The sequence below is a fragment of the Condylura cristata genome, unplaced genomic scaffold (assembly GCF_000260355.1).
Source record: "Condylura cristata isolate star-nosed mole 26May11 unplaced genomic scaffold, ConCri1.0 scaffold00025, whole genome shotgun sequence".
Taxonomy (NCBI): Eukaryota; Metazoa; Chordata; class Mammalia; order Eulipotyphla; family Talpidae; genus Condylura; species Condylura cristata.
Window position 1 is genome coordinate 16,013,043 of NW_004567126.1, and position 24,594 is coordinate 16,037,636.

The 24,594-nt window shown below is 43.9% G+C and overlaps 1 protein-coding gene across 1 annotated transcript in view; it reads left to right on the plus strand.

The window, feature by feature from the left end:
* Nucleotides 1-725: 725 nt before the first annotated feature.
* Nucleotides 726-24,594, plus strand: part of CLMP (CXADR-like membrane protein) — a 154,168-nt gene continuing 130,299 nt past the window's right edge. Inside the window, exons 1-2 of the mRNA XM_012729398.1 lie at nucleotides 726-900; nucleotides 3,540-3,638. Coding sequence (XP_012584852.1) covers nucleotides 726-900; nucleotides 3,540-3,638 — 274 coding nt within the window. The remainder of the gene's footprint in view (nucleotides 901-3,539; nucleotides 3,639-24,594) is intronic.

The following is a 24,594-nucleotide window of genomic DNA, read 5'->3' on the forward strand; positions in this document are numbered from 1 at the left end:
AGCAGGAGCGGCTTTCTGGGTCGGGACCTTGGGAGGGCTAAACGAACATGTCCCAAGGAAAAACGTCCAACACTCGTCCACCCCAGCGTGCGATTATCCTCCACCTTCTGAACTCAGGGTCACACCACTTTTTTTTAACCAAAGGCCCAGGAACGCTCCTGCACTCCCCCAAAAACATCCAAAAATGATTTCCGCTTTTACGACAAAGGCCGGAAAGCGACAGTCGCGTTTCAAGGTTTGTTTTCCGGCAGCAGCTGCTCCTTGCGAGGCCTCGGCCCCTGGAGTCGCCGGCAGCGCCTGCTCCTTCCGGGACCGCTCAGCACATCTCGGCCGTGGCCTTGAGCGTGCCTGGGCCGTCTGAGCGCCACCTGCTTCAGTTTGCGCCCCCTGAGCCAGATGTGGCCTGAGGGGCCCCGAACGCCATGCTCGCAGGCCCGTGTGTTTGGCGTGAACTGGACGCCGGGAGCCCCGCGCCAGAGCCGCAGCCGAAGGGAGTTTGCCCAGGGCCTGGCCCGAAGCCCTGGCGTGAGGGGTGCGCTGAGACGCCAGGTGCTGCCGCGATGGCAGGACAGCGAGACTCTAACTTTGAAGGGGCTCAGGTTTTAGGACAGGCCTGCGGGATGTCCGGCGCCTGCAAAGCCTTGGCCTTAGGAGGCGGCGTGAAGCTAAGCAGTGGCACCTGCTGAGCTGCTTGACGCCATCACCGGCCACCTCAGCTGCAGCAGATGACCGGCCGTGGCCTTCCTCAGCGAGGCAGCAGACGCAGAAAGGTGAAGGGCGATGTCAGAGACCTGGCCGCCCCGACTGCCTCCCACCACCCCAACCTCAGGACGCAGACTAACAAACACCACCTGACCGTCACTTTCCAGCCTCTGCTGCTTTGCTGTCTTCTGGATTCTGGTAAGTGGGGCTACCCTGAGCCTACTTCATTCCTACTTTATGCAGGCCAAGTATTCATCAAATCATTCCTCTTTGTACTACATGTTGGTGTTATTTTAATTTTTTTGTTTACTGTTATTTGGTGGGTGCGATCTGGTATGGTAACTGGGGGGAACTGGGAATGCACGAAAGTTTCCTTACAGATAAATGGTAATTTCTTCTTCACTTCAAGACATATGAGTTCATGAAAGCATTTCACAGCAATACTAAACTTTTGGATAATGGGGAAATCTGTACGTTGAATCTGCAGTGATATGAAGTAGGTAGTTGCCTCATTTGTCTCACACACAGGACTGTCGTGTGCTCTTATGAAAACATCTGCTTTTCATGTGGGGAAGGCAGAAACCAAAAGTTTAAACTACACCCCACCTGTAACCTGCAATGGCCCAAGGGTCTGCATATAGATGCCTGGACTGGCCACCAGGTGGCACCAGTGTGAAGCTAATGCAGGTTCTGGCCTACTGCCCACCCTTCTGGAGGGCCCCCACTTTTATCAACAGAGGCCTATAATCAGAGGTAAAATAAAAAGGAGCGGGGAAATAGGACTGCCCTTACAATCCCACAGCGAGCCTTTTATGTGATTGAAACTTTTATCATTAATAGCGCATTTGTTCTGCACCAGAGGCATATATTAGCAGTGGTTTAGGAACTGAAACCAGCCTCATGTTTAGACTACATTAAGCAAGGTCAGGAGGGCTTTCAATGAAATGACCTGAGCGATCTCTCAGCAGGATTAGTGTAAATGAAGCTTTTCTTTGATTAGCTTTGTTCTGCTGCTTTGGACTTTGAAAATTACAGGTTTTCTGAGGATCACAGTTTAATTACATAATTGTACAAAAATAATACTTAATAAAGCACCAAGAAAACAAAATGACAGCAACAGTTTCAAGCTATTACCAGCTCCTGGAGGCAGTCTGCTGTAAGCAAAGGAGTGGGCCTTAAAATTGAACTTGGGTTTGAGTCATAGGTTGCCTTTCTCGCTGCATATATTTAAGCAGTTTTTTAAATCTCTCACAGCTTGTTTTTTTAATCTATTAGAGGAGGGTAGTAAGGTATACTAAGGTAATGAGAGAGGGTAATGACGTGTGGCATTGTGCCTGTTATGGTGCATGGCAACGCATGATTTGTGCAGTAAATGAAACCCACCCCCACTCATAGGTTAGTTAAAGTGGATAGGGTGCCTGCTTGCCCAGGATTTTGTTCCTTTGGAAGGCATTTCTCATCCACTGTTCTATTTTGGCTTGCAGGTTTGGGAACATTGCTACTTAGGGCAGAGAACTGTGTGGGAGGAAGGTTTTGTTGAAAATGCAGATAAAGATAAATTTAATCTGCCGTCACATTACGGTCTGTCCTGGTGCCTCCTACGTGGCTTACTTTCAAGCGCCTTGGGCTGTCCTGAAGACAAGCTCTCTGCTGGGGCAGAGGGGGTGGTGTGTTTGTCAGCATCCTGACTGTGTAGGCTTTATTGCTGTCGGAAGACAGAGTTGGGTTGTGGGTTTCAGGTGGGCAAAGGGGAAGGACAGAGTGTGGTTTTGAAATATCTGAGACCTCTTCAGGTCTTCCAGAGGTCAGAACATTCCACGATTCCTCACCATCTCCTAAACTCAAGGCTAAAAAGCCAGGTGGGAACCAGGCCCTCTGCTCTGGTATGGGGCTCAGAGGAAAGCACTTGACCAGGATTCCGCAGGCACAGGGTCAAGACCTGGCTCTGCTATGCTGTGTGTACAGAATTTGTTTGCTCTTTGTTCTGGGTTTTGGGATGGAGCTTCTAAAACCCTTGGAATGTCCCAAGTTATGACTCTTATTCATGAGGCTCTTAAAGTGATCCTCAGTTTATGGCAGTGAGATGGCACAGGATGTGGGCTGGCTACTGAAAGGACCACCCATATCTCTAACTAGCATGTTGGGACTTAGAGCCTGGGCAGGGAGGGAGCCTGGCGATTAAGTTACCAGGCCTACCTATCCCATAAACCCCATAAAGACACTGGAACCCAAACTCAGTGGCACCCCCTACTGATGATCACATCCGTGTCCCAGGGTGACTTCACAGGGACTCTGCATGGGGACCCTCCTAGACCTCACCTCCTTAGATCTCTTTATCTGGATGATTCTGGTTCATATCCTCTAGAATAAAACTAATTCCAAGTGAAGAGTTTTCCTTGAGTTTTGTGGATTGGCTAACAAATATGGAGACCTGAGAGAGGTCATGGGAACCCACCAGATTTGTAGCTAGTTTAGAAGTGTGGTTGGCCTAGACCCTACTTGCAAGTGACATCTAAGCAAGGGCAGTCTTACGGGGAGCCAGACCTTTAATTTGTGGGGTCTGCACTAACTTTCAATGGCAAAGGAAAAAATGGCTTGAAGTTCACCACCTGGACTCAGAATAGCATTAATGCCTACCTGGTGTCTGAGCAGTCATTGCCAGTGACTTAGCATGAGGCTAGTGATCCTTTCCCTCAAGTCTGGGTGGGCCAGTGGTTTTGTCTTTTCATCCCTAAAGTGAAACTGGCTGTGATCACTACTGTAACCACTTACCATGACTGCTGGTGCTGTATGTGCCTGTTCCTGTTAATCCACCCTGATGATCTTGATCAACCCAGGTCCAGGCTTCCTGGACCTCAGTTGCCATATCAAGAAGGTGAACGTCCCAATTCCTTTACCTGACAGAGATTTAGTGCGGTCAAACTATGATCGTCAAGGTATGAGAACTTCGGGAAATATTCCATATTTTATAATAGTAAAGTTTCTGATTTTTCCTCTGGTTTCTAAATACATGCCACAAAAGATACTATATTTACTTGCACTGAATCTGGAGTGTTTGGGATGGTAAGGTGGTAAAAGATAAGCTCAAGGAAATAGGTGAAATTTATTCCAGACATGAGGAACTTTTCAAAGAGTTAGACATCAACCTTTCAAGGATGCTGGAAAATAAGTAACAGAATCTACTCACTTCTGTATGCAGGAGAGCAAAGAGGCAGAGATGCCATGTCAGGAAAAAGCAAACAGGGATACTGAATTGACCCTCAAAAGGGTCAGACAGTTAAAAATTACAGTGTAGGGCCCTTCCTGGTGGTGCAACAGGTTAGGATGCAGCACTGCAAGCTAGATGCAGCCGCTTCAGTGCAAGTTCGATCCCTGGCCTGGAGGTGATCAACCTGGCACAGCAGACCTCTCCTGCCGCGCCCACTGCTCCCCTCAGTAGTATACTTTGTCATTCTGCCTGTTCTGTTCCCCACTCTGTCTCTGGTGAATCCTTTCACCATCCCTGCACCTCTGGCCTATACCCCCATTCTATTTGCATAAATAAATAAATCTTTAAAAAAAAGTTACAAGTGTAATTTGAAATTGGTTTGTTTTTCACATGATTGCTAGCAGTTATTTCCAGCAAGTCTGGGTAGGCCAGTTTAGCCAATAGATATGAATCTAATACAGTCACAGATTGGGATGGGTAGATTATAGAGGTCTCTAGATTAGATGTGAGATTTGTCAAAATTACAAGACTCTTGTGAAGAAACTAAGTCTCTTCCCCCTTCATTTCCATTTGATTTTTCTTAATGGCCAAGATCAGGGTTAGAGGGGTTGGCCCATGCAGGCCTGAGCCTGAGGTGAACCTCCAGCTAGAGCCAGAAAAGCAGAATTGAAATTGGCTGGTTGTGCCCACATTTTGTGCTGGACCTGCACATGCAATCTGGGGTCCTCTCCCATCCCCCACCAACTCAGGCTCCTCCTGAAGGAACCTGGAAACCTCCCCAATCTGAGCAGGGTCTTAGTGAAGGCCTCTCCACATGCTGTTGCTTCAACATGTCCTGCTCATTCTACCTCTTAAGATTTTCCTCAAATCCGTTTTACCCTCGCTAGTCCTTGGTGTCTGACCCTCGTTTGGCCCAGGCATGCCTGAGTCTGAGGAGAACCTCCAACTAGATCCAGATTTGTTTGGAAGATCGCAGGGCTGAGACCACAGTTTCAGGCAACTTCAGTGCCTTTCACTTGAAGGGTGAGGCTAGCTCGAGAGAAGCTACTGACATCCCTTCTCTGCCAGACACATCTTGATGAAGCCAGAAGCTTCCTTGCATTCTGCATGAGCCTCAGATTTTGTACCTGCCTTATTCAGAGCATATAACCTTTGCTTTATATCCAGTTATCCTTAAATCCACTCAAAGAATGGCACTACCCCTAGACATTTTTGGTCTGAAGTCATCCCAAAATAGATTAGGTCTTATTAGGTGAAAGGTATGAGTGTTGTTTGAGGAGATGGCAAGAAAATACTGGAGACTCTGGCCTGCAGTGGTTGCCATGACGACTGTGGGAGCTCAGGTTCCACCCATTAGAAATCTCCTGCCTGTTGGTATGGAAGGCCCAGTAATATAAGGGTTTAACCTAATATTTTTGCAATCACACAGATTATCTGAGCAACTTGCTAGAAAGTCATAATGAGGTGTCAGAGGAACTCTGATCTAAGGTACATTCTCAAAATATACATCACACCATGGAAATGAGTAAGAGGATTGAAATAGACTGGGGCTGGTGAGTGGCAGAAAATAAAAGAACACCATGAGTAGGGGAGAGAAAGGGGGCAGGACGCACCTCATTACCCCAAGGTTGCCCTGGATCCCCACCCTGGGGACATTCCTTTGTACCCTCAAGTCCTCCACCAACCTGTCTTGAGTACTAAATGCCGCATACATTCCGGTGCATGAGGCATTACGACATAAAAACAAATAAAATCATCTATGTATTCTATGTATTGTTTGGAGGAGAAGACAACTATGAAAAGAGAGTAAGAATCTGGCAGACTCAGGAGCCATCGATAGCTAAGTTCCCATATTTCGGACCAGTGTTGCGACTTGGCACTTGCCCTAGATGATTACTTACTGGATTCTCATAACATCTTAGTGAAATAATTATTTCATTCCCATTTCACAGATGAGGTACTGAGGGTGAGAAGTTACATTACTTGCCCAAGCCATATAGCTATTAAGCAGAAGAATTAGGATTCAAACAGGATCTTCATTTCTGAAACCTCATGTTCCTTTCATTAAACCATTCTCCCTATAACATACTAAAACCCATTCAGCTTAACCCCATCTTCCCGGAAGTCTCTGCCTAAACCCTTGGTCTTATTCACCATCCTCTTGTTCCCAAGTATATCTCATACATTGTCATCAGCCCCTTTTTCTATGCATAGGCAATGCAGATTTGCTAGTCAGAAAGAAACCGCAGTCTTTCTCCAAGTAAAATTTTTCTCTTGCACAAAACTTTAGAAATAGAAGAGATGCCCAAAATCAACATTATAAAGAGTAGAGTTAACTGAAGAATAAAGTCCAGCTTCAACTGCTACACGAGCCCTCCATTCTGAAGCAAAGCTGCTCTGTTCACTGTGAAACTGGAGCTAGTGACCAGAACCCAAACTGAGGCACAAAGGAAGTCATACCCCTCTGCGTTCTTCTAGACTAACAAATAATGCAAACAAGCACCACACAGATTGATGAGAGGAAAAGGCCAAAAGGAGTTCAATAATAACATGTATTTCTCCTGTACCCATGGGAGACCCCCAGCATGACTGAGTAACTCACCCACATGGCTTCATATGCCACTTTAAGTAAAGACACTGAGGTTGTGGGAACAAAAGGAAAGTCAGTGAAAAGGCACAGTAAACATAGGCATACAGTAAACATAGGTGTATGCAGATTAAAGTCCTTACCTCAAGAGAAAGAGATAAGGGGACTAGGTCTCTGCAGTACAATAAGGGAGAAACCCTTCAATATTAATGTTTTTTTTTTTTTTAAAGCAATCTCCACCCAGACTTCAGAGCCTCACCCAGTGCTGTCATCCTGGTGATATCCTTTTTGTCTCCCCAAATAAGCATATAGGGTTAGTGAAAATGCAAAGGGTAAGAGAAGGGTAGGGTGGGAGAAAGGATAGAGAGGCAAGTCTGCTTTTCGCCAGTGCCCCTGAGGAAGTTGGAAGTTAGTGAAAGGCTTCCTGCTCCCAGCAGGAGGCAATGACACCATTTACCCAGAAGAGGGCAGAATCAAACCAATTGCGAGTTCAGCCCAGATGAGTGTGGCTGTAGGGAGGTCTCTAAGCTCTGGAGCCATCCATCAGTTGATGTGTCTGTTTTGCTATCATTTTTGATACAAACTACTGGAAAGTCAGAACTGGTTGCCCATTTTCAGAATTGAGAAGTGAAACTCACAGCACTTAGGTCCATTCTTGGATGACTTCTCTGTCATTCACACACTGAACTCGAAGTCTTGTTTCACGGCCCCAGGAAGGTGATGAGATGACATAGACTCAACTGAATAGGGGGGCACCTTAGCCTCACCAGCTGCTCCCCAGGGAAGAGAGGCCCCCAAACACAAAGAAGCCCATCTGGGGGCACCAGAGCTTGACTTTTGAGGCCAGAATTCAGTAACACTTCAAATCCTCAGTCCCAACAGACCACAGAAACCATGGTCTATTTACTCCTAAATTCTTGCCCCCCCCCCAAGACTTTTTAGCCTGAAATTAAAGAGAGAGAGAGAGAACAATGTGACCACAGACACTGAAGATACAATCTAAATAAATCCAGTCCCACCTCCATGGTTCATTTCCTTTAGCTGTATTTATGAGTAACAAGAACTAGTAACACACATGGGCACACACACAGAACAGTTCCCTGGTTGTACCCACGAACCTTTGCTGGCCCTTATCTAGAATCAAGGTTCTCACACTTCGGTGTGCCTCAGGCTCACTGGAAGGTTGTTACAACACTTGTTGGGCCGGCCCCTCTGCTGGAGCTAGCAGGGTTGGGGTGGGTGTCCATGCTGCTGGGTGGGGGACCACACTTTGAAAAGCATTGTTAGCATGGTGCAGAGAGATTCATCGTCGCTTTCTCTCTTCACTACATTTTCCTGGAGCACTAGAATACTCAGAAACAAATACACGCCAAATAAGGGAAAGAAACGAATGTTTACCAGACTGCTGGATGCCATTACATTCATTATCTCATTTTATTTAATCTGCACCCGTTTCTGGAATGTAGGTATTATTATCTCTGCTTTCATGTGCTTTCAAGACGCCAAGAGGTTTTTTAACCAAGGTCACCCTTCTAGCAAGGGTAAGAGCCCTGATTGGATGTGACTTTGACTTCAGTATTCATGCTGATAGTCTACCACCCCTATGAAAAGTTAGGTGAGCTGAAATGAACAGAAGTTTAAAACATAAGCAATGTTTAAACACAGGTGGAAAAGCAAGCAGTGTGCGGAATCTTTACAATTACAATTAGTGTCAAAAATGGACATTGCCCCCAGGAAATCTGCTGCTCCTGGAGGAGACTGGCCAGACTCAGTTGAGAGCCTTGAAGTAGCTGCTAGAGGCATCACTGCCTATGGAACAGAACACTATACATTATTCAGAATAGAGTCGATTCTATTTTTGTGTTCTGAGCAGAAGCAGTATTTGTATAAGCAGGTGTTGGGGATGTTTGTTAAAAAGCTTTTTACAGATCAGAAATCCCCAAGCTGGAGCTTGATGAATTTAAAGAGTGGAAAAACAAAATGTGATGAAATGCTTAAGTGCCAGAGAAACAGATTAACACCCCTTACAGCTTTTAGGTTTCAGTCTTAAAAATGGAAGTGTCTGCTTCCTTATGCATTCACGTTCTGTAACAATGGGTAAGCAGTAAGCCTTTTGATTTGATTTCTTGAGTATGTATGTTGGGGGGGCAGGTAGGGGAATTCTATTCAAAGTAATGTACTGTCAGAAATACACCTTTTGCATAAAATATTCATAATGACTCACAGTTGCTATATCTTATAGAACAGCAAAACAACATTAGTAGCAATAACCCATGTGAAAAAATTAACTTCTACATATTTGGTCATATACAATTTATTTGTTTTATTGAGGTAACATGGGTTTATAATACTGCATCTGATTCAGAGGTAGAAGTTCACCGTCTTCAAATGTCTGTCAGCCACACCACACCCAGCACCAGGGACCCTTCGTCCCCTTTGTCCTGTTCTCTGTCCTCCACCCTCCCCTGTTCCCTGTCTGGCAGCCTTATTTCTACTGTCAGATTTCTGGGGTTACAGGTTTGCTTCTGTCTGGCCCTTTGTTTGAAGGTTACACACAACTTAATTCAACCAACAGAACAAAACCTCCTGCAAAGAGGCCATTACCTTTTAGACATTTGCAATTTAATCAAAGTAGTGTGGTAGACACATTAATAATGATGGTAACTGTTAGGGACCTAATGTGCCACCTCAAAATTCTATGTTAAGATCCTAACCACCATTGTGATGGTATTGTGACTGGGTGGTCCCTAGGAAAAGGGGAAGTTCTAGGTTCCCTGCCCCACCCAGAAGTAGGGTGGAGAGGAGGAGTGAAAAAGGAGAAAGAATCAGGGGGGAAGAAAAGAAGGAAGCTGGATGGAGAACAAGAAGACATGAGGAAGCCACATGGAGCAGCAAGCATGTGATGAAGAAACCAGGCTTGTTTCCTGGCCCTGGACTAGTTAAGGCAGATGGGGGTGAGATACCTGTAAGGAGATGACTATGTCAGTGTTTATATTGATTTTGTTTTGATCGTTTCCTCCCAGATTTGTCTGGCCATTTCTGACCCTTTTCCATGGGTCCCGGCCAGAAGGTGCTTTAGTCTTGTGGCGGCTTTCAGGCCTTGCTTTGGACCAACCCCTTTGGGGTTGACTTTTGCCCACAAGGGGATGGGTAACTTCAGTTGTTTGATTTAGAAGTTACATTCTTTGTGTTCTGTATTGTATATTTACTGTATTAAAGTCCTTTTCATTAAAGTTTTATATGTTTTGTCTTGACGCGGCGGATGGCAGAACCCACTTAGAGCAGGTTGAGGCTTCAGGGATGTCTCTCTCTCCCTGTCTTGTAACAGTATTTGTAGATGAGGTTTTTGGGGGTGGTTGTGAGAATTAATCCTTGTGAATGGGATTAGCGCCCTTATAAGAAGCTCCACAGTGTTTCTTGTCGGTATTGAAAAGACAGCTGTTTGCACAACTTGTGGACTCAGGTGCTCACCTGGTTCCCTGCTGCCTGCAAGGTCCACTGAGACCAGTTGGCACCTTGCTCTTGGATCTCCCATGCCCCCGATCTGTAAGAAATAAATGTCTGTTGTTTAAGTCGCCCTGTTTTCTTAGTATAATAGCTTCAGGTAACTTAAGACAGTAATCGCCATGTAAGCAGGAAGGAAGCAAGCACCAAGAACTGCCTCTCTCTTCATAACGCCTGTCATCTGTCACTTTTTCTCTGCCACTTGTTCCAGCTTTTTTTCTGCCACTTTTCTTTAAGCTATTCAACACTAATGACCGTGTTACTTCTGACTCTGGTCCACCCAATACACTGCTATCAGGTCTTTCTTTCTAAATTAAAGACACCCTGGGGCTCTCCCTAGTGGTACAACGGGTTAAAGGGCAGCACTAGTTCAATCCCTGGTCAGGGAGCTGACCCACATGGCATGACAGACCTCTCCTGTCTCACCTGCTGCTCCCCTCTGCAGTGTATTTCAATCAGTCCTCTTGTTCTGCTCCCCATTCTATCTCTGGTGAATCCTCTCACCTTCTGCACCTCTGGGCTATACTCCAGTTCTTGTATGCATAAATAAATCTATCTTTAAAACAAAAATACTTAGCAACCCTGAGGGTGCACTCTTCAGTATTTAGCATAGGCTGCTTCAATGTGTCTGTCTCATGGTTTGTCACAATTCCTAAAGGTAGGAAATGTGTATCTGTCTTCATGGCCTCAGTACTCAGCCCTGGCTGGGTACACAGCAAGCACACAGTAAGCCCAGCTGGCTTTGACAAGAACTTTCCTTGAAGCCCTTATTAACACTGATTTATAGTGACACATTCTTATATCCATCCAAAATAAATCCAATGTACAAAACACAATGACATCGATATTCCTGATATTCCTTAGAGTGACATTATAGTAGAGTTAAGCCACAGTAAACTTTTCAAGTAGATGCTGTCCAAAAGGATAATTGCCCTGTTCCTGTCAAAGTCAATGTTTGGTCTCCTAGAACAATGTCACAACTGGGTAAGTCTGTTCCTATGTGTTCCTTAGGTTAAGAAACTTTGACCTCCAGGCTGGGAATCATAGGAGCTTCTGAGCACTACAGTGATCTCAAACAGTTTGAGCTAACTAGGTGTGAAAAGCCTGCCAACCTAGTCTCTCCAGACTAATTAGCAATTCAACAAAGACCTCAACTCCAGTGAACCTCATGGTGATAACATGATGATAACACTTGTTTCTCCTACTCTACCTCTCTACCTGTCCTGCTGTTTGGACCAATCAGCCACTTCTTTAGTACTTAAACAAAAAGTAAAATAGTTGTTTTCTTCTGATCTACCACTTTTGTTTTTTGTTATTGTTTAGGATTGAAAACAATAAGTTAAAGTTGCTGAATGCAAATATTTTGTAAAATACTTCTTTCCTTCCTTTCCACCCCTAACTCCTTCACCAAAAAGACTTATTAGCTGTTCATTTCAATTTAGGAAAATGATGACATTAAATTAAGGGTGACTCTGAAAACCACTACAACATAACACTGCGAAGGATCCAGACAGGTTCCACTACCATACAGCACTCACCAACAACAGCTGCATGGGGAAGATGTATTAATTATTCAGGAGCTGATGAGCCAGAGAAAACTTCAACTGTTAATCAGTACTTTCGCCTGTCATTGATTTCCAGCTTGGCAAAATGAGAGAATCACTACCATGCCGGGATTCTGGAATACCAAATAGTCAAATGATTCAGACAGGAACTGCTCAGAATTGTAGACTGGAGAATAATGAAGGAGTCCTCATGGATTTTTGATATTTTAAGTTTAATATTTAAGATTTAGACTATTTTAGATTTCAGTATTTTAGTCTTTCAGGCTTTTCTTGTTTTAGAAGTCTTGTTTTTACATATGTGTTCCTCAAATTGCTGGAGACAAAGCCTCACTCACATGAGTGTAATGAGTAGATTCAGAGACTTGGCCCTCTCCTGCCACCCACAACTTCCGGTGCCTCAGCATGCATACTTTCCAAATTAGAAACTTCCAAAACCTGCTAGAAAATCATCAGTGCTGCCTTCTGCCTCCAAGCCTACTGCTGAAAATCTAATCCCTTATTCCAATAACTCAGCCCCTCAACAGGGGTTGTGGGGGGATGAGTCTCACTGACCTCATGTCCCCTCACTCCCTTTATGCCCCAATCAGTAAGTTCTACCCCCCACCCCCCATACTTCTTTTTTATCACTTGTGTCAGTGGCGATAAAGCCAAAAATTGTTATCATCTATGTACATCAAACATTTTCATACTTTGTCCTTTTAATCTTCACAATAAAGCCACCAGATATTTTTCAAATAAGAAATGAGGCTCAGAATCTTGTGGCACTATAGTAAGTGTTGGATTATTTGTGACTCTAAACACCTACTACACAGTGCTTCCCTTCTCCTCAGTGTTATTGATGTATTGTCTCTGCTTAATTTTACTTTTACAAATTCTATTTATGCTCAAGGCCCAGAACTAACTCTGCCTCCTTCTGAAACCATCCCAGCTCTTTAGAAACATTGTTCTCCTTTGAATCCGTAGCACTTTTTGATACTTGAGAACTGTGCATAAGTCTTGAGTCCTTTATGCATTTCATGTATGTATATAGTAGTTCTCCCACTAGACCGAAGGCACCTTAGGCAAGCTTCATGAACTGTCAGTGGTGTTTACTTGTGAAATGCACAGAGTAGGTGCTGAATAATCACCAGTCAAGGAACATGACACTACTAGATGTGTCTGATACTATTCCTGCTGCAGTCTGTCTCCTGCAGGTGAGCTAATTCAGGAAAACATTTAACTAGCTCAAGAGAAAGCAGACAGATGCTTAAAAAACAAATTGAATCTTTTGGAGTGAAATACAGGGAAAGAGTTCTGGTTTTGGGGTGTTCTGGGGGGCCTGATGGAAGTTTTGATGGTGATTATAAAGGTTACAAGCCAAAAGAGATGCCTCTAATCAAATGCTAAATAGAGACTTGGGCAAGAACAATGTGGCCCAAAGATTGGCTCAATGCTTTCAGCAGTCTTTTGGAGAAACTGCCCATGATAAATCAGTCTCTGAGACTGTCATTCACATGCCTACAAACACACTGGCACTGTTGAGGCTACAGCAGGGTATTGGAGCTGTTTAGAAAGGACTGCAACTTAAACAGCAAGATTGTACAAATACCTCCAAAGGAAAGCAAACATGGCTAGCCATTGAACCAAGTCCGATGAGTGTAGGTCCTGGTGCAGCTCAGAGGAGGGAGCGATCTTTGAGGTATCATGTCAGTAAGGCTTCAAGAAGATGGAACTAGAGTTGTATCAAGATTAAGAGCAGGATTCAGATAGGACATGGGCATTGGAAAGAGAATTTCAAGGGCAGAGCTTTGGGATGTAGTGGAGGCTCAAATTCCTCATGAAGGCCACATCAATGTAGATAGACCAAGTACATAATTGTCAGAGACTTTGTCCCCCATCACGGATTATTAGGGGACAGAACAGGCAGGGTCTCAAGGTGGGAATGGCGTCGGCGAGCAGAGATTCCTAGAAAAGGGGGAAAAGGGAAAAAAGGGGAGCAGGCACGAGGAAGACACGGGAATGGGAGTTGGGTGCGAGTCCTCCTGTTCTGCCTTTAGCAGAGGTTTATTTTATACCTTTCAAGCAGGCAGAGGGATGACATTAGCATATGAAATGGGCTGAGGTCACAATCACCTTTTTGCTAAGAATAGTCTCGGGTTGTTTTGACCTTCTGTTGAGATTATAACTTTTTTTTTTTATTTATTTATTTATCATATAGAACTGGGGTATAGGCCAGAGATGTGGAGGGTGAGAGGATTCACCAGAGACAGAGTGGGGAGCAGAACAGGCAGATCGACGAGGTACACTGCTGAGGGGAGCAGCGGGCGGGTCAGGAGAGGTCTGCCACGCCATGTGGTCACCTCCGGGGCAGGCGGGAATCGAACTCATGAGGAAGTGGCTTTTAGAGTCTCAGTGCGGTGCTTTAACCCGCTGTGCCACCAGGGAGGGCCGAGATTATAACATTTTTAAAATCAATCTATCAAGGTTAAAACAGGTACATAGATTCACAAAATTTAAGACTAATATTACTATATTTACCACAGTGAAGATTAACCAAAATAAAGTCCCTTAAACATTATCAATTACTTAAAGGCTTTTATTCTCATAGAGACATCCTAGGGGGTAAAGTAAAGTGAGGACAGGAAGAGGAAATTTCTTGTAAATCAAATTAAGGTAAGTTTCTTTGAAAAACTTGTTAGAAAGCTTCAGTGAGTTTTCTTAAAGGCTAGCTGGTAGAAAACCTGATTAGCTTTGCATAGGCAACTTGGGTGAATTTCCATATCCAAAGACTAAATAGAAGAAAGCTTGAGTGGCTATTTAGAAACTGAATAGAAGGCTATGAGAGATAGAATGATAAGATTTGGGTTTTCCTCCATCTGGCAGTGAGAGAGACTGCAGTAACAGCCATTTGTTTTTATTAATCAGCCAGTTGTTTAATGACTTTTGACTTCAAGAGGAATTTCTCACCCTGGTGCAGTACTTGCTTGTCAGGGCCAGGTAGTGCCTTCTGAGGCCGAGGCAATCCAATTGTAAGATGAAGGTTGCTCAGAATATTTTGATATTATGATATACAAAAAAGGGAGATCATAACATAAGTTAGCAGTGGGAAGTCTGATTTTTCAGAGCTTTTCTCCATCTACCCGGAATCTTTCAGACGATAGACGTTGCATAGCTTGTGTCACATAATCTTGCTAGAATGTCTATATGATGATCCTCTGTAAAGTCTGCTTATTACATTGCCTTTTAGAACATTGCCCTGAAGTCAAACAAATAAAACTGAACCAATCTTTACTAGTTTACTAGTTACTAGTTTTTGGTACCCGACAAGTAGGGATCAAGTGATAGGTATCCACTGGGGTGCTAGGGGTTGCAGAAGAAACAGGACAAATTTAAAATATGGCCCTTGGTCTCAAAAAGCCACGGTTCCTATAAAATGTTTAAACGTACTTAAAAAACTAGTATGTGCATACTAAATCATATCCTTCTGAATAAATAACATGTGTATTTTAGATAATGAAAATATCAGTATGTACAAGGGTGTTTTAATATTATAGGGAAAGTCCCTGAGATGGTTCAGGAAAACACAAATCCAGCCACAATTTAGCTTCTTTCAGGCACAGAGAATCTCTTATGAGCATTTCAGATAAGCCCAGTTTTAACCTGAAGCCCTTACAAAGAAGAACAATTCAAGGACAGGCCAAAGCCATCTGACTTGGCACTTGGGAAATGGGAGAAGTGAGTGACGCCATTCCCTTACTGGATTCCATTTCTGCTAAGATCCACCAAGTGAGAGACGCCTGGTCAATTTACAGGATATTAAAAGCGAGAGACAGAGTCACTCTGTGAGGGGCGTTGCAGCTCACAGAACTGAGTCAGTGTATTATTCATGAGACATCATCTCATTTTTTTATGGTTATAAAATCCACAAACCCAGCCTTTGGCAGAAACAGCTGTGTGATGCTGCCATTTAAGTCTCTGAAATTGTACATGTGTCTTATTTTAACAGTTCCCAAAATGGTACAGTAACACTGAATTCTGCTCTTGAGCTTGCTAACAACTCTTCCCACACAGTTCTCTTCATCACCCCCATGATCTATAGGAATTCAACAGCCAGGCCAACGTCTCCAGAATGAGTCAAGTGTGTAGGCACAGGATTTGGAGGACTCCCTTGCCCCCAGAGCACACTGTCTCCTGGGTGGTAACTTGACTTTCTCAGTTCCAGTGACCTCTGGAGAAGAAATAATAATCTCTTCCAGTGATTGAAAGGAATGCGGAGCAGTTCCTACAAGCAAAATGGATTCAACTGCTGAGACGTTACTGACACGTTGCTCTCTTACTGTGTGAGCAATGCAAGAGTGCAGTGTCTATTCATAGAGATGAATTTATGAATGAATGAAGTCAGAGTTCTCTACAAACAAGCCCCAGGCTGGAACAGTGAAGGAAGCATCCATTGCAATAAAAGCTACCAATATGGAAGACTATTCTGGGCAGCCACTTTTCCAAGCACCTTTTCTGGATCACCTCATTTTGCCCTCACATGCCACTGGAAAATATGCTGTTATTATCCCTTTCTTACAGAGAAATAGTTCGATTAGCTGTCTTGGCTTGACCTAGTAGAACTGGAAGTATGATTTTCTCACCTAAGACCCAAGTTCTTTAATTCAATGCTTCACAGTCAGGTGTACAAAAAACACTTGGCCCACATACAGAGAAAGGAAACCACATGTTCAGTCTTGCCCTTAAAAGTAGGGATACCAAGATAACTTGGGAGCTGGTAGGAGCCAGTCAATGGCTGCACCCATGATGTGGCTTGGTGTGAGGAATGCTAGGAGTGTTGTCAGCTCAGATGCAACAGGAGCATGAGGAAGGGGAGTTACAGAAAGCTTCCTGGAGGAGGTAGTCCTCCACTGAACTTTGAAACAGTATAAATTAGAATTGGAGAAGCATATAGTCAACTGATTATAAAATTGCCCATAATTTTTCACTCCTCCCTGGCTTGTCCTTACCAAAGCAGTTGACTTTGCAGCTCCCTTAGAGTCTGTTTTCCATGACTGACTCATATAACTGCTTTGGCCAGTAGAGTGTGGTAGAAATGATTCTCTTCTAGTTCCAAACGTTGGCCTCATAGGCCTCACATTTTTACTTTTTCTCTTGAGCCTTGTCACGACATGTGATAAGTCTGGGCTAACACACTGGATGGTGACTGGTCATGTGGTCAGTCACTCTTATCACTCTTGCCAGTGATTTCCTATCCACCGGATAGAAGAGTGAACCCTGGCTCAATCAGCCAGCTCTCAGCCCACCTCCTAGTTGACTGCAAAAAGTGAACCCTGGCTCAACCAACCAGCTGTCAGCCCACCTCCTAGTTGACCTCCTTGTTGACTGCAAAGCCTGACCCAGATTGACAGAATTGCCTAACTGAGCTCTCGCCTTACAGGCAAATGTCAAAGTTTATTATTGGATATAACTGAGGTTCTGTGATGATTTTATAGCAGTATTGTCGTAATAAAGGGGGTCTTTGGGACAAAGTGCACTGTAATGCTGTTACACTTTGCTTGCTTTAGAAAATACAAGATTCTTTGCTTGGTATAGGACAACACAGTTGACATTTTGGGCCTGATCCTTCTTAGGGAGGACTGTTCTGTGCAATATAGGATGTTTAGCAGTATCAGTGGCCTCTTTCCACTAAATGCTGGTAGCATCTCCAGTTGTGACAACCAAAATGTCGCCAGACATTGCCAAATGTCTGGGAGGCAAAGTTGCCTCCAAATGAGAAACACCCAGTCTAGAAACCAACTCAAGAGGTTTAGTTACCAAATACCCAAAGTGCTCCTCAAATGGCAATCTGTCCTAAAAGAGAGTTTTGTTGTAGACCAAACTCACACCCAGTGTGAGCACCTCATGAAAGCATGCCCAATCCATGAAGAACCTGTGTTTTCTTAATACCACAGCTCAATCTGTCCCTTCATTGCTCGCAGAAAATAAAGGCAACAAGAGAAGGCTTGCCATTCTCTGACTTCTAACTCACTACTGATCAATGCATTTCATTAATAAACATATCTGAGACACGTGTCCTTTGGGACTTCCAGCAAATTGCAGAGCTTCTAGGGCCTACCTTTTCCTATAATTAAGACAATGAAAATCTTTTACTTTTCCTGCCTAACAGAGGAAACTGATAGGTTCAACCACAAAGGGTATGTTTCTCAAATCCACGAAAAATAAAAAGAACATTAAGAAAAAGAAGAGCAAGTCAAAGTTGAAGATCTCTTGAACTCTAAATTCTCCATGTCTCACAGGCCACTCTACATTCTGGATTTATTTAGTTTCTCAGGGAACTGTGCCCAGTCATGCATTTTAAGAGTAGGAGTGCTTCAGAAAAAAAGGTGAAGTCATAGATTCTTGGCATCTCAATATGGGATGAGGCCAGACTTTATGAAAATGAACTATTAATTCACCTTCTCTGTAACTCAATTGTTATTTTCCCCATCAGGCTTTATGGTGATGGGTCAACTTGTGAACACACAGATATTTAAGGGTGGAGAAGAGAGAGCTTAAAAGCAGGTGAGATTTCCCCTAAGATTGCATCAAATTTAGATGTCAGATAATGACCGATTTACAATCGTTTCAACAGGTATGACTCCTTTGGCAGAACCAAAACATGCAAATTGTCTTCACTGTGAATGGCAAAGATACTCCAGAGTGTACCATTAGAGGCAGCCAGCCCCAAGATGAGACTAGGGTGTGGCTTCAGGAAGTGTCCCTTGTCCCTGTGCTTCCATCCATGTCCCCTAGGTGATGCTGAAGAGGGTTTAACACCCATCTGGGCCATGTCTATGCAAAGACCATGTACTTGAAACTGTAAACAAAGAGATAACACTTAGGCCCTTGCCCCTACAACATGAATAAACCAAAAGCCTGCTTCCTTGCCCTGCCAACCTTAGGAAATACATTGAGAAAGGGAAAAATGACAATTTTCAAGTTTATTGTATCTTGCAGAATTCACAAAACTTTCCTAAGTTACCTTGTTTGAACCTCAAAGTCCTATACTATACGTAGGAGAGAGGTTATAACCCAGACTTTTAAATAAGGAAACCGAAGATGGTAAAGGCCTGGCTTATTGACACAAATATGCAGAAGAATCAGGGTTGGAGTCCAGTGTTTCTGATTCTGAAAAGCTCTTTCTTACATATTTGCTTCTTCAAGTAGATCTGGAATATTAGAAACCATGGCCTCAAGGGGAAGTTGTGCTAACCCTGCCACTTAGAGCAATACCCACCTCCATTCCGTGTGTGTGTGTGCATGAACATTGATTTACACCATTGTGTTTAAGCACTATAGGTTCTCGCCTTTCGGGTGTTCTTACTGTGCCATGCTCATAACCCATCCCCATAGTCCACTGCTCTCGCCCTTTGCTGTTCTTGCTCCTCCTTCTCCATGTCTGGTAGCCTCTGTTCTACAGTCAGATTTCTAGGAGCTGTTATTAGTTTGGCTTTATGTGATCCTTTGTTTTGTTTCTCTATAGACCACATATAAGTGACACCATCTTGCATTTGTCTTTCTCCCTCTGACTTATTTTGCTTAGCAATTTCCCCTTCAGTTCTTTCCATGTTGTAGCAAATGGCAAGAGTTTATCTTTTTTAATAGCTGAGGAATATTCCACTGTGTATGTATACCATATCGTCCTGATCTACTCATCTATTTTTGCTGCCCTCGGGCCCCCATTCTTAGTCCCAACCCAGCTCTGAGGAAGTTAGTGTCACAACAGCAACCACTTCAGAAGCAGAATACGATTTCCCATCATTGATGGAAGTCCTTTTAGTCTTAGTCCTTTTAGTTTCATCCATTTCTTTGTACATTGATGAACATACAGTAACTAATACTGATGATCATTAAACCTTACTGATTAAATGTGGCAAACAAAACTAACCCATGGTTAACAAGTACTAACTGGTAAAAATTTGCCTCCAGATAGATTGTACTGAATGCTCAGAGGTGACAGTCTGTTGAGGGGGCCAGTGGGAGCTGAAATGAAACCCCTCACGTAGCCTTTCCCCAAAGGGCCACCTTTATAGAAGTCTTTGCGGTGATCTGTGCCTTTAAGAGGTAGTATGTGCAGGGAGGGAAGCCTTAGCCTAATTCACACCCAGGTGCTGTGGGCTAGCAGCAGGTTGGAACTACTCCTGATATCACACTTACCAGAACCCTATGGGGTAGATGGCATCCTACATCATTTTACAGGAGAGGTAGGCAGAGCTTAAAGAGGTTAAACGCTTTGACAGAGAACTCACAGCTGGTACCTGAAGAGCCTCTGCCCAATCACAGGAGGTAGCTGTGTTCGCTGCCTTCCTGAGGATGATGTTCACTTTACCTCCCCCTGTGGCATGTCAGAACTAGTCCCAGACAGGCAAGGAGCCATCCTGAGTGAGCTTCAGAAATTTAATTCGGGGATGCAACCTCAAGATAATCATCAGGAAAAAAAAAAAAAAGACTTCTTAAAAGCCTTATGCTTGCAGATCTGAGCCAAGATCCTGAGGCAACAAGTTTTCATAGGTGATGGAAGTTCATACTTTAGTGTTATTTCCCTAGAGAACTAGGGGGACTACACAGGAGCCATTTTTCAGTGCAATAAGGAGTCTAGGCTAAGAAGAATTAAAAATCAAAAGGACCTAGGGAGACAAAGGGAAGACTGGTTTCTTGACCCGGAAGTGTTCTAAAGAATGCTAGCCCCTTCCCCTCCATCTGCAGGATTGAATTTTCTTTCTCTGTGGTTGTTGTCACAGTAACAGTTTGGGTTGCATGGTTGTCACCTTACAACCTGCTTATGGAGCTGCTTGTAATTCTCACTCTGAGGCAGAGTGACAGCGCATTTAGAATCAATCAAACATTTATTAATAGAGAGAGAACCAAGGGGCAGAGTGCCTTGATTGAAATTCTCTGGTTGCTTGGCAAGGGCACGAGCAGAGGAGAAAATGCACAGGTGGGGGTTGGGGAGGCTTACTGAGTAGGGAGAGGAGCCCACTCTTGGAAGTCCACAGACAAAATTTCAGAACTGCTGTTCTCTAGTTTCATGTTCTACTGCACAGTCTCTAGTTCTTTCAAGAGGTTATTATGAGGCCTAGAGACAATGAAAATGAAGGTCTGACCCCTAGGGAGGACTTAATAACCAGCAGCCATTTTAAGTGAAAGGGCTGGAAAGATGGGAACTGGCATGAAACCAAAAGAAAATTATGCCTGAAGACTTTAAAGAAGTGGGGTTATTTAACCTCACAGTCACTTTCAAGAGAAGTACTCTGAAACAGAGAGTGTGAGCAGGAAGAAGTGAAAACGGAAAGGCAGAATCATAGAGAAGTGTAAGGAGAAACTCATCTTGGGAAGCTTTGTTTTTGTTTTGTTTCATTACCAGAAATGTAACTAGGGGAAGGTCTTGCAATATCTTCTCTGTTGTTCTTTCACCCAGTGTGTGACGTCATCTTTATGGCCTAGGTGGTCCTACGAGAAATCCAACGAACAGTACCTGTACAGTGCCTGGGATTTACCAAGCCTTGTTAGGTGGTGGTTGAATAAAATAATGAATGAATAAAAAGTAAATTATTTAATAACCTAAAGATCCCACAAAGAACACATGACGAAAAAGGGAGAAACTGATGCTAACACCCCACCTTCCCTCAGTGTCCTAGTTTCTTACATCTAAATGTGTTAAATACTTTTCCTGGCAAAGGCACTAGGGGAGAAAAAAGGCAGAAATGTCCAGATGGATATGACATGGGTGACAATCCCCAGAAGTGAAAAAGCTTGAAGATTGATGATAGATCTCCTCCCTCCAGACTGAGCCAGTAGTGTCTCATCCAACATTTTTCCATTTGAATTGTTTACAGCCAAAAAGATGGAACTGACTTGTCTCTTCTCAGCTCAAGTGACTGGCTGAGGTCAGGGCAGGGCAAGTGGCTATGGCCAGTGCTGGCCATGGCCCCCACTGTTACTGGAACTCAGCTGCCTAAGCAGTGGGAGCTAGCAGTAGCAGTGCTCTTTAACCCTGCTGCTCCAGCACAAGTTAGTTTGGCATTTGCTCCTCAGAGCCCAGTAACTGCCCTTTTGTCGATTATGGCAGCTGCTTCTCAGAGACCTTTTATATAACAGTGTACTTCCTGAATTGTGGGATAGACCAATCAGTATCCAGGTATGAGCTGTTTGGTACTAAATGGCCCAATCAGCCACAAGATTGAAAAATGGTCCAATCAGGCTTGTGGGTGGGGCACTCTGAAAGAGGATATAAGCCAGGGTCTAAAAGAGCTGAGGAGAGATGCTGCCAGCCCCCTACCCCCACAACTGGAGAACCAACACCAGCCCACCAAGAGGAGAGATACCATCCTCCAAAGGGAGAAAGAAGACAGTTTCAGTCGTTGAAAAGGAAGATGCCATTCCTGGCTTCTGAAGAAAGAAGAAAAGGGAGCATCCATCAACCGACCTCCAATGAGGGAAGAGAAGCCAAAGTCCTAGTCGGAGACTGGGCCTACCCTGCTGTCTCTGATGTTGTCAGAAAGGAGCACCAAAGACCCTGGGGCCTGGTGTCTCAAAGAGCTGTTTGTTGTTGGTTTAGCCCAACAGCTCACAAAGAAGTTAACACTGGGTGTTTCTGACACCACCTTGGAGGGACCAGTAGTGACCATCACTACTGGTCAGTGCAGTCCAGCACTCTGGGGAACCATCACAGATGCTCTCTGGGTGAGGTAGCTGCCCCTTGTGGATACAAGAAGCTCCTTGTTTCCCCTGTTTGTAAAATAAACCCTGTAGATGTTGTTCCTGGAGACAGGTCTCTTGAAATTGTGTGTACAGGTAAGAACCCACAGTGACCTGTCCCCTTATTGGGCTCTGTCCTTTGTTAGGCTATATCCCATATGTCCCCATTGTGTGGGTATTGTACTGCTCTTGCCCTTGGTTTTGGTTTCTGGCCTTTGGGGGCTTTGGTGGTGCCCTGGCCTCAGAGCCCGGGCAAGTGTGTGGCTGTTTCATCCTTCCATCTGCCCTTCTGCATTGTTGCTTCTGTCTGTCTGCCTGTTTCACCACCAGCAGGACTTGTCCTATCTCTTCACATTTCTTCTCTCCAGATCCTTCCTCTTTTTAATCCTTTCTTCTCTCCTCATTCCTTCATTTTCCTCTTCATTCTCATCTTCTTTTGCCTCTGCTCAAGGGTTGTTATTCAACATCAGTGTTCTTGAGGACTAAAGAGCTTGCTGCTTTTTGGCTAAAATAAGTTGTCTTGTCATTCTAGGTCCCTGAAGATTCCGATTGTAGGTCCACATGGAAGGCCTTACATGACTAATCCATTTAAACTCCACAACAGTGAGAGCCAGAAATCCTTACATGAATTTCCTCCTAAAAATCTATCCTGACTCAAAAAAAAAAATCTATCCTGACTCATCTTGTGCTTCTTCTCCTCCCCACTATGACTCCAGTCTCTGTCTCCCAAGACTCATTGTAAACCACATTACCGAAAACATTGCTCTGTAGCACCCATACAGAACGAATTCCGTAAAGCCTGCTTCAGAGTCCATCTCAGAAATCTGTAGCCGTCCTCCCTTTGTTACTTACTAGTGACATCTTCCACAACTTGCCAGACAGAAATGTAAAACTTCTGAACATACTGTGGCTCTCCATTTCACAGGACACCCAACTCACCTTCCAGTGGCATCTTTCAAGTAAATGACCTTCCTTTCCATGCCTCCACATTCACTCCACCTTCCTGCCTCCTTGCCTTTGTCGCCGTCATTTGCATTGCTTTCCCTTTCCCTTCTCTGCCTACCCCACTTGGGAACCCTGTTTCTAGCCCTTATTTAAACATTTCTTTTCAGGGATCATGCTTAGTGAAATAAGACAGAAAGAAAAGGGAAAATATCGGATGGTTTCACTCATAGCAGGAGTATAAAGGACCAGGGAAGAAAATAATATAATAATAATGATGAACAGCTATATACCAGAGGAATTTTGCGGGGGTGGAGTGGGGAATGGGATCAAAAACATTTGGGGTGGGGGTGGGGGTGCACTGGACTATGGTGATGGCACACGGGTGATCTTGTGATGGGAAGCCCACGGTGATTACACTGAGATGGAAAAGGCACAAAATGATGTAAAAATAAACTATTATATTATTTTTAAAAAGTCTTTCCAAAAACCCTGCCTTGATTTCCCCAGCACAAAAGAATCACATTTTTCTCTGCTATCTTATAGCTCAAAGGCTGTACTTACATTGTTCCAGGCTGCCAATAACAGTGCCCATCACTGAATACCTGCTATGATTCAGACTGCCCCAGAGAACTCACACAAATAATCTTTACTCCTCACCTCATCCCATTTTGCAGATGAAGTGACAGAGATCCTGCCAACGGTCACCCAACTGGTGAGTGATAGAGCTGGGAATTGAAACCAAACCCACTGCTCTCCAAATCCTCACTTATATCACACTTGCTCAGATTTGCTCACTCTTAATTCACATTCATTCATTCATTTATGTGCATAGAATAGGAACTAGGCATGATACTGAGAAGCTAGTGTGGGAGATGAACAAGTAATCCAGGGCTCACGGAAGAACCAAGGCAGTAAAATTACTGCTTTCAACAACATCTGCTTTTTTTATATCTGAGATTGTAAATTTCTTAGTGTATAATATCGTATAATTCTTGTTCCTTTTTAAAAGTACAGAAACTTAGTCAGAGGGGATAAATGAATATCAACTCAGTTTCATTGTGGGTGTATATGAAGCCTTTGCTGTTCCAACAACAAGACTTGGCCACTAGCAGGGAATCTGGGGGTTCAGCTTAATTCAGCTCTCTGCTGATACTGCCCAGAGACAGCATCCAACTCGTGTAAGGACTAAGCCTCGAAAGACCACCACCTTCATTTCAGAAGCAAGTCACAGAAGCAAGCTCCCTGTGCTTCTGACAAAGTGGCTACAAATTAAAGGTTCCCAGGACCCCACCTCAGGTTTGATTGATTTGCCAGAGAAGCCCACAGAACTCAGGAAACTCATTTACTCATTAGTCCACCCATTTATT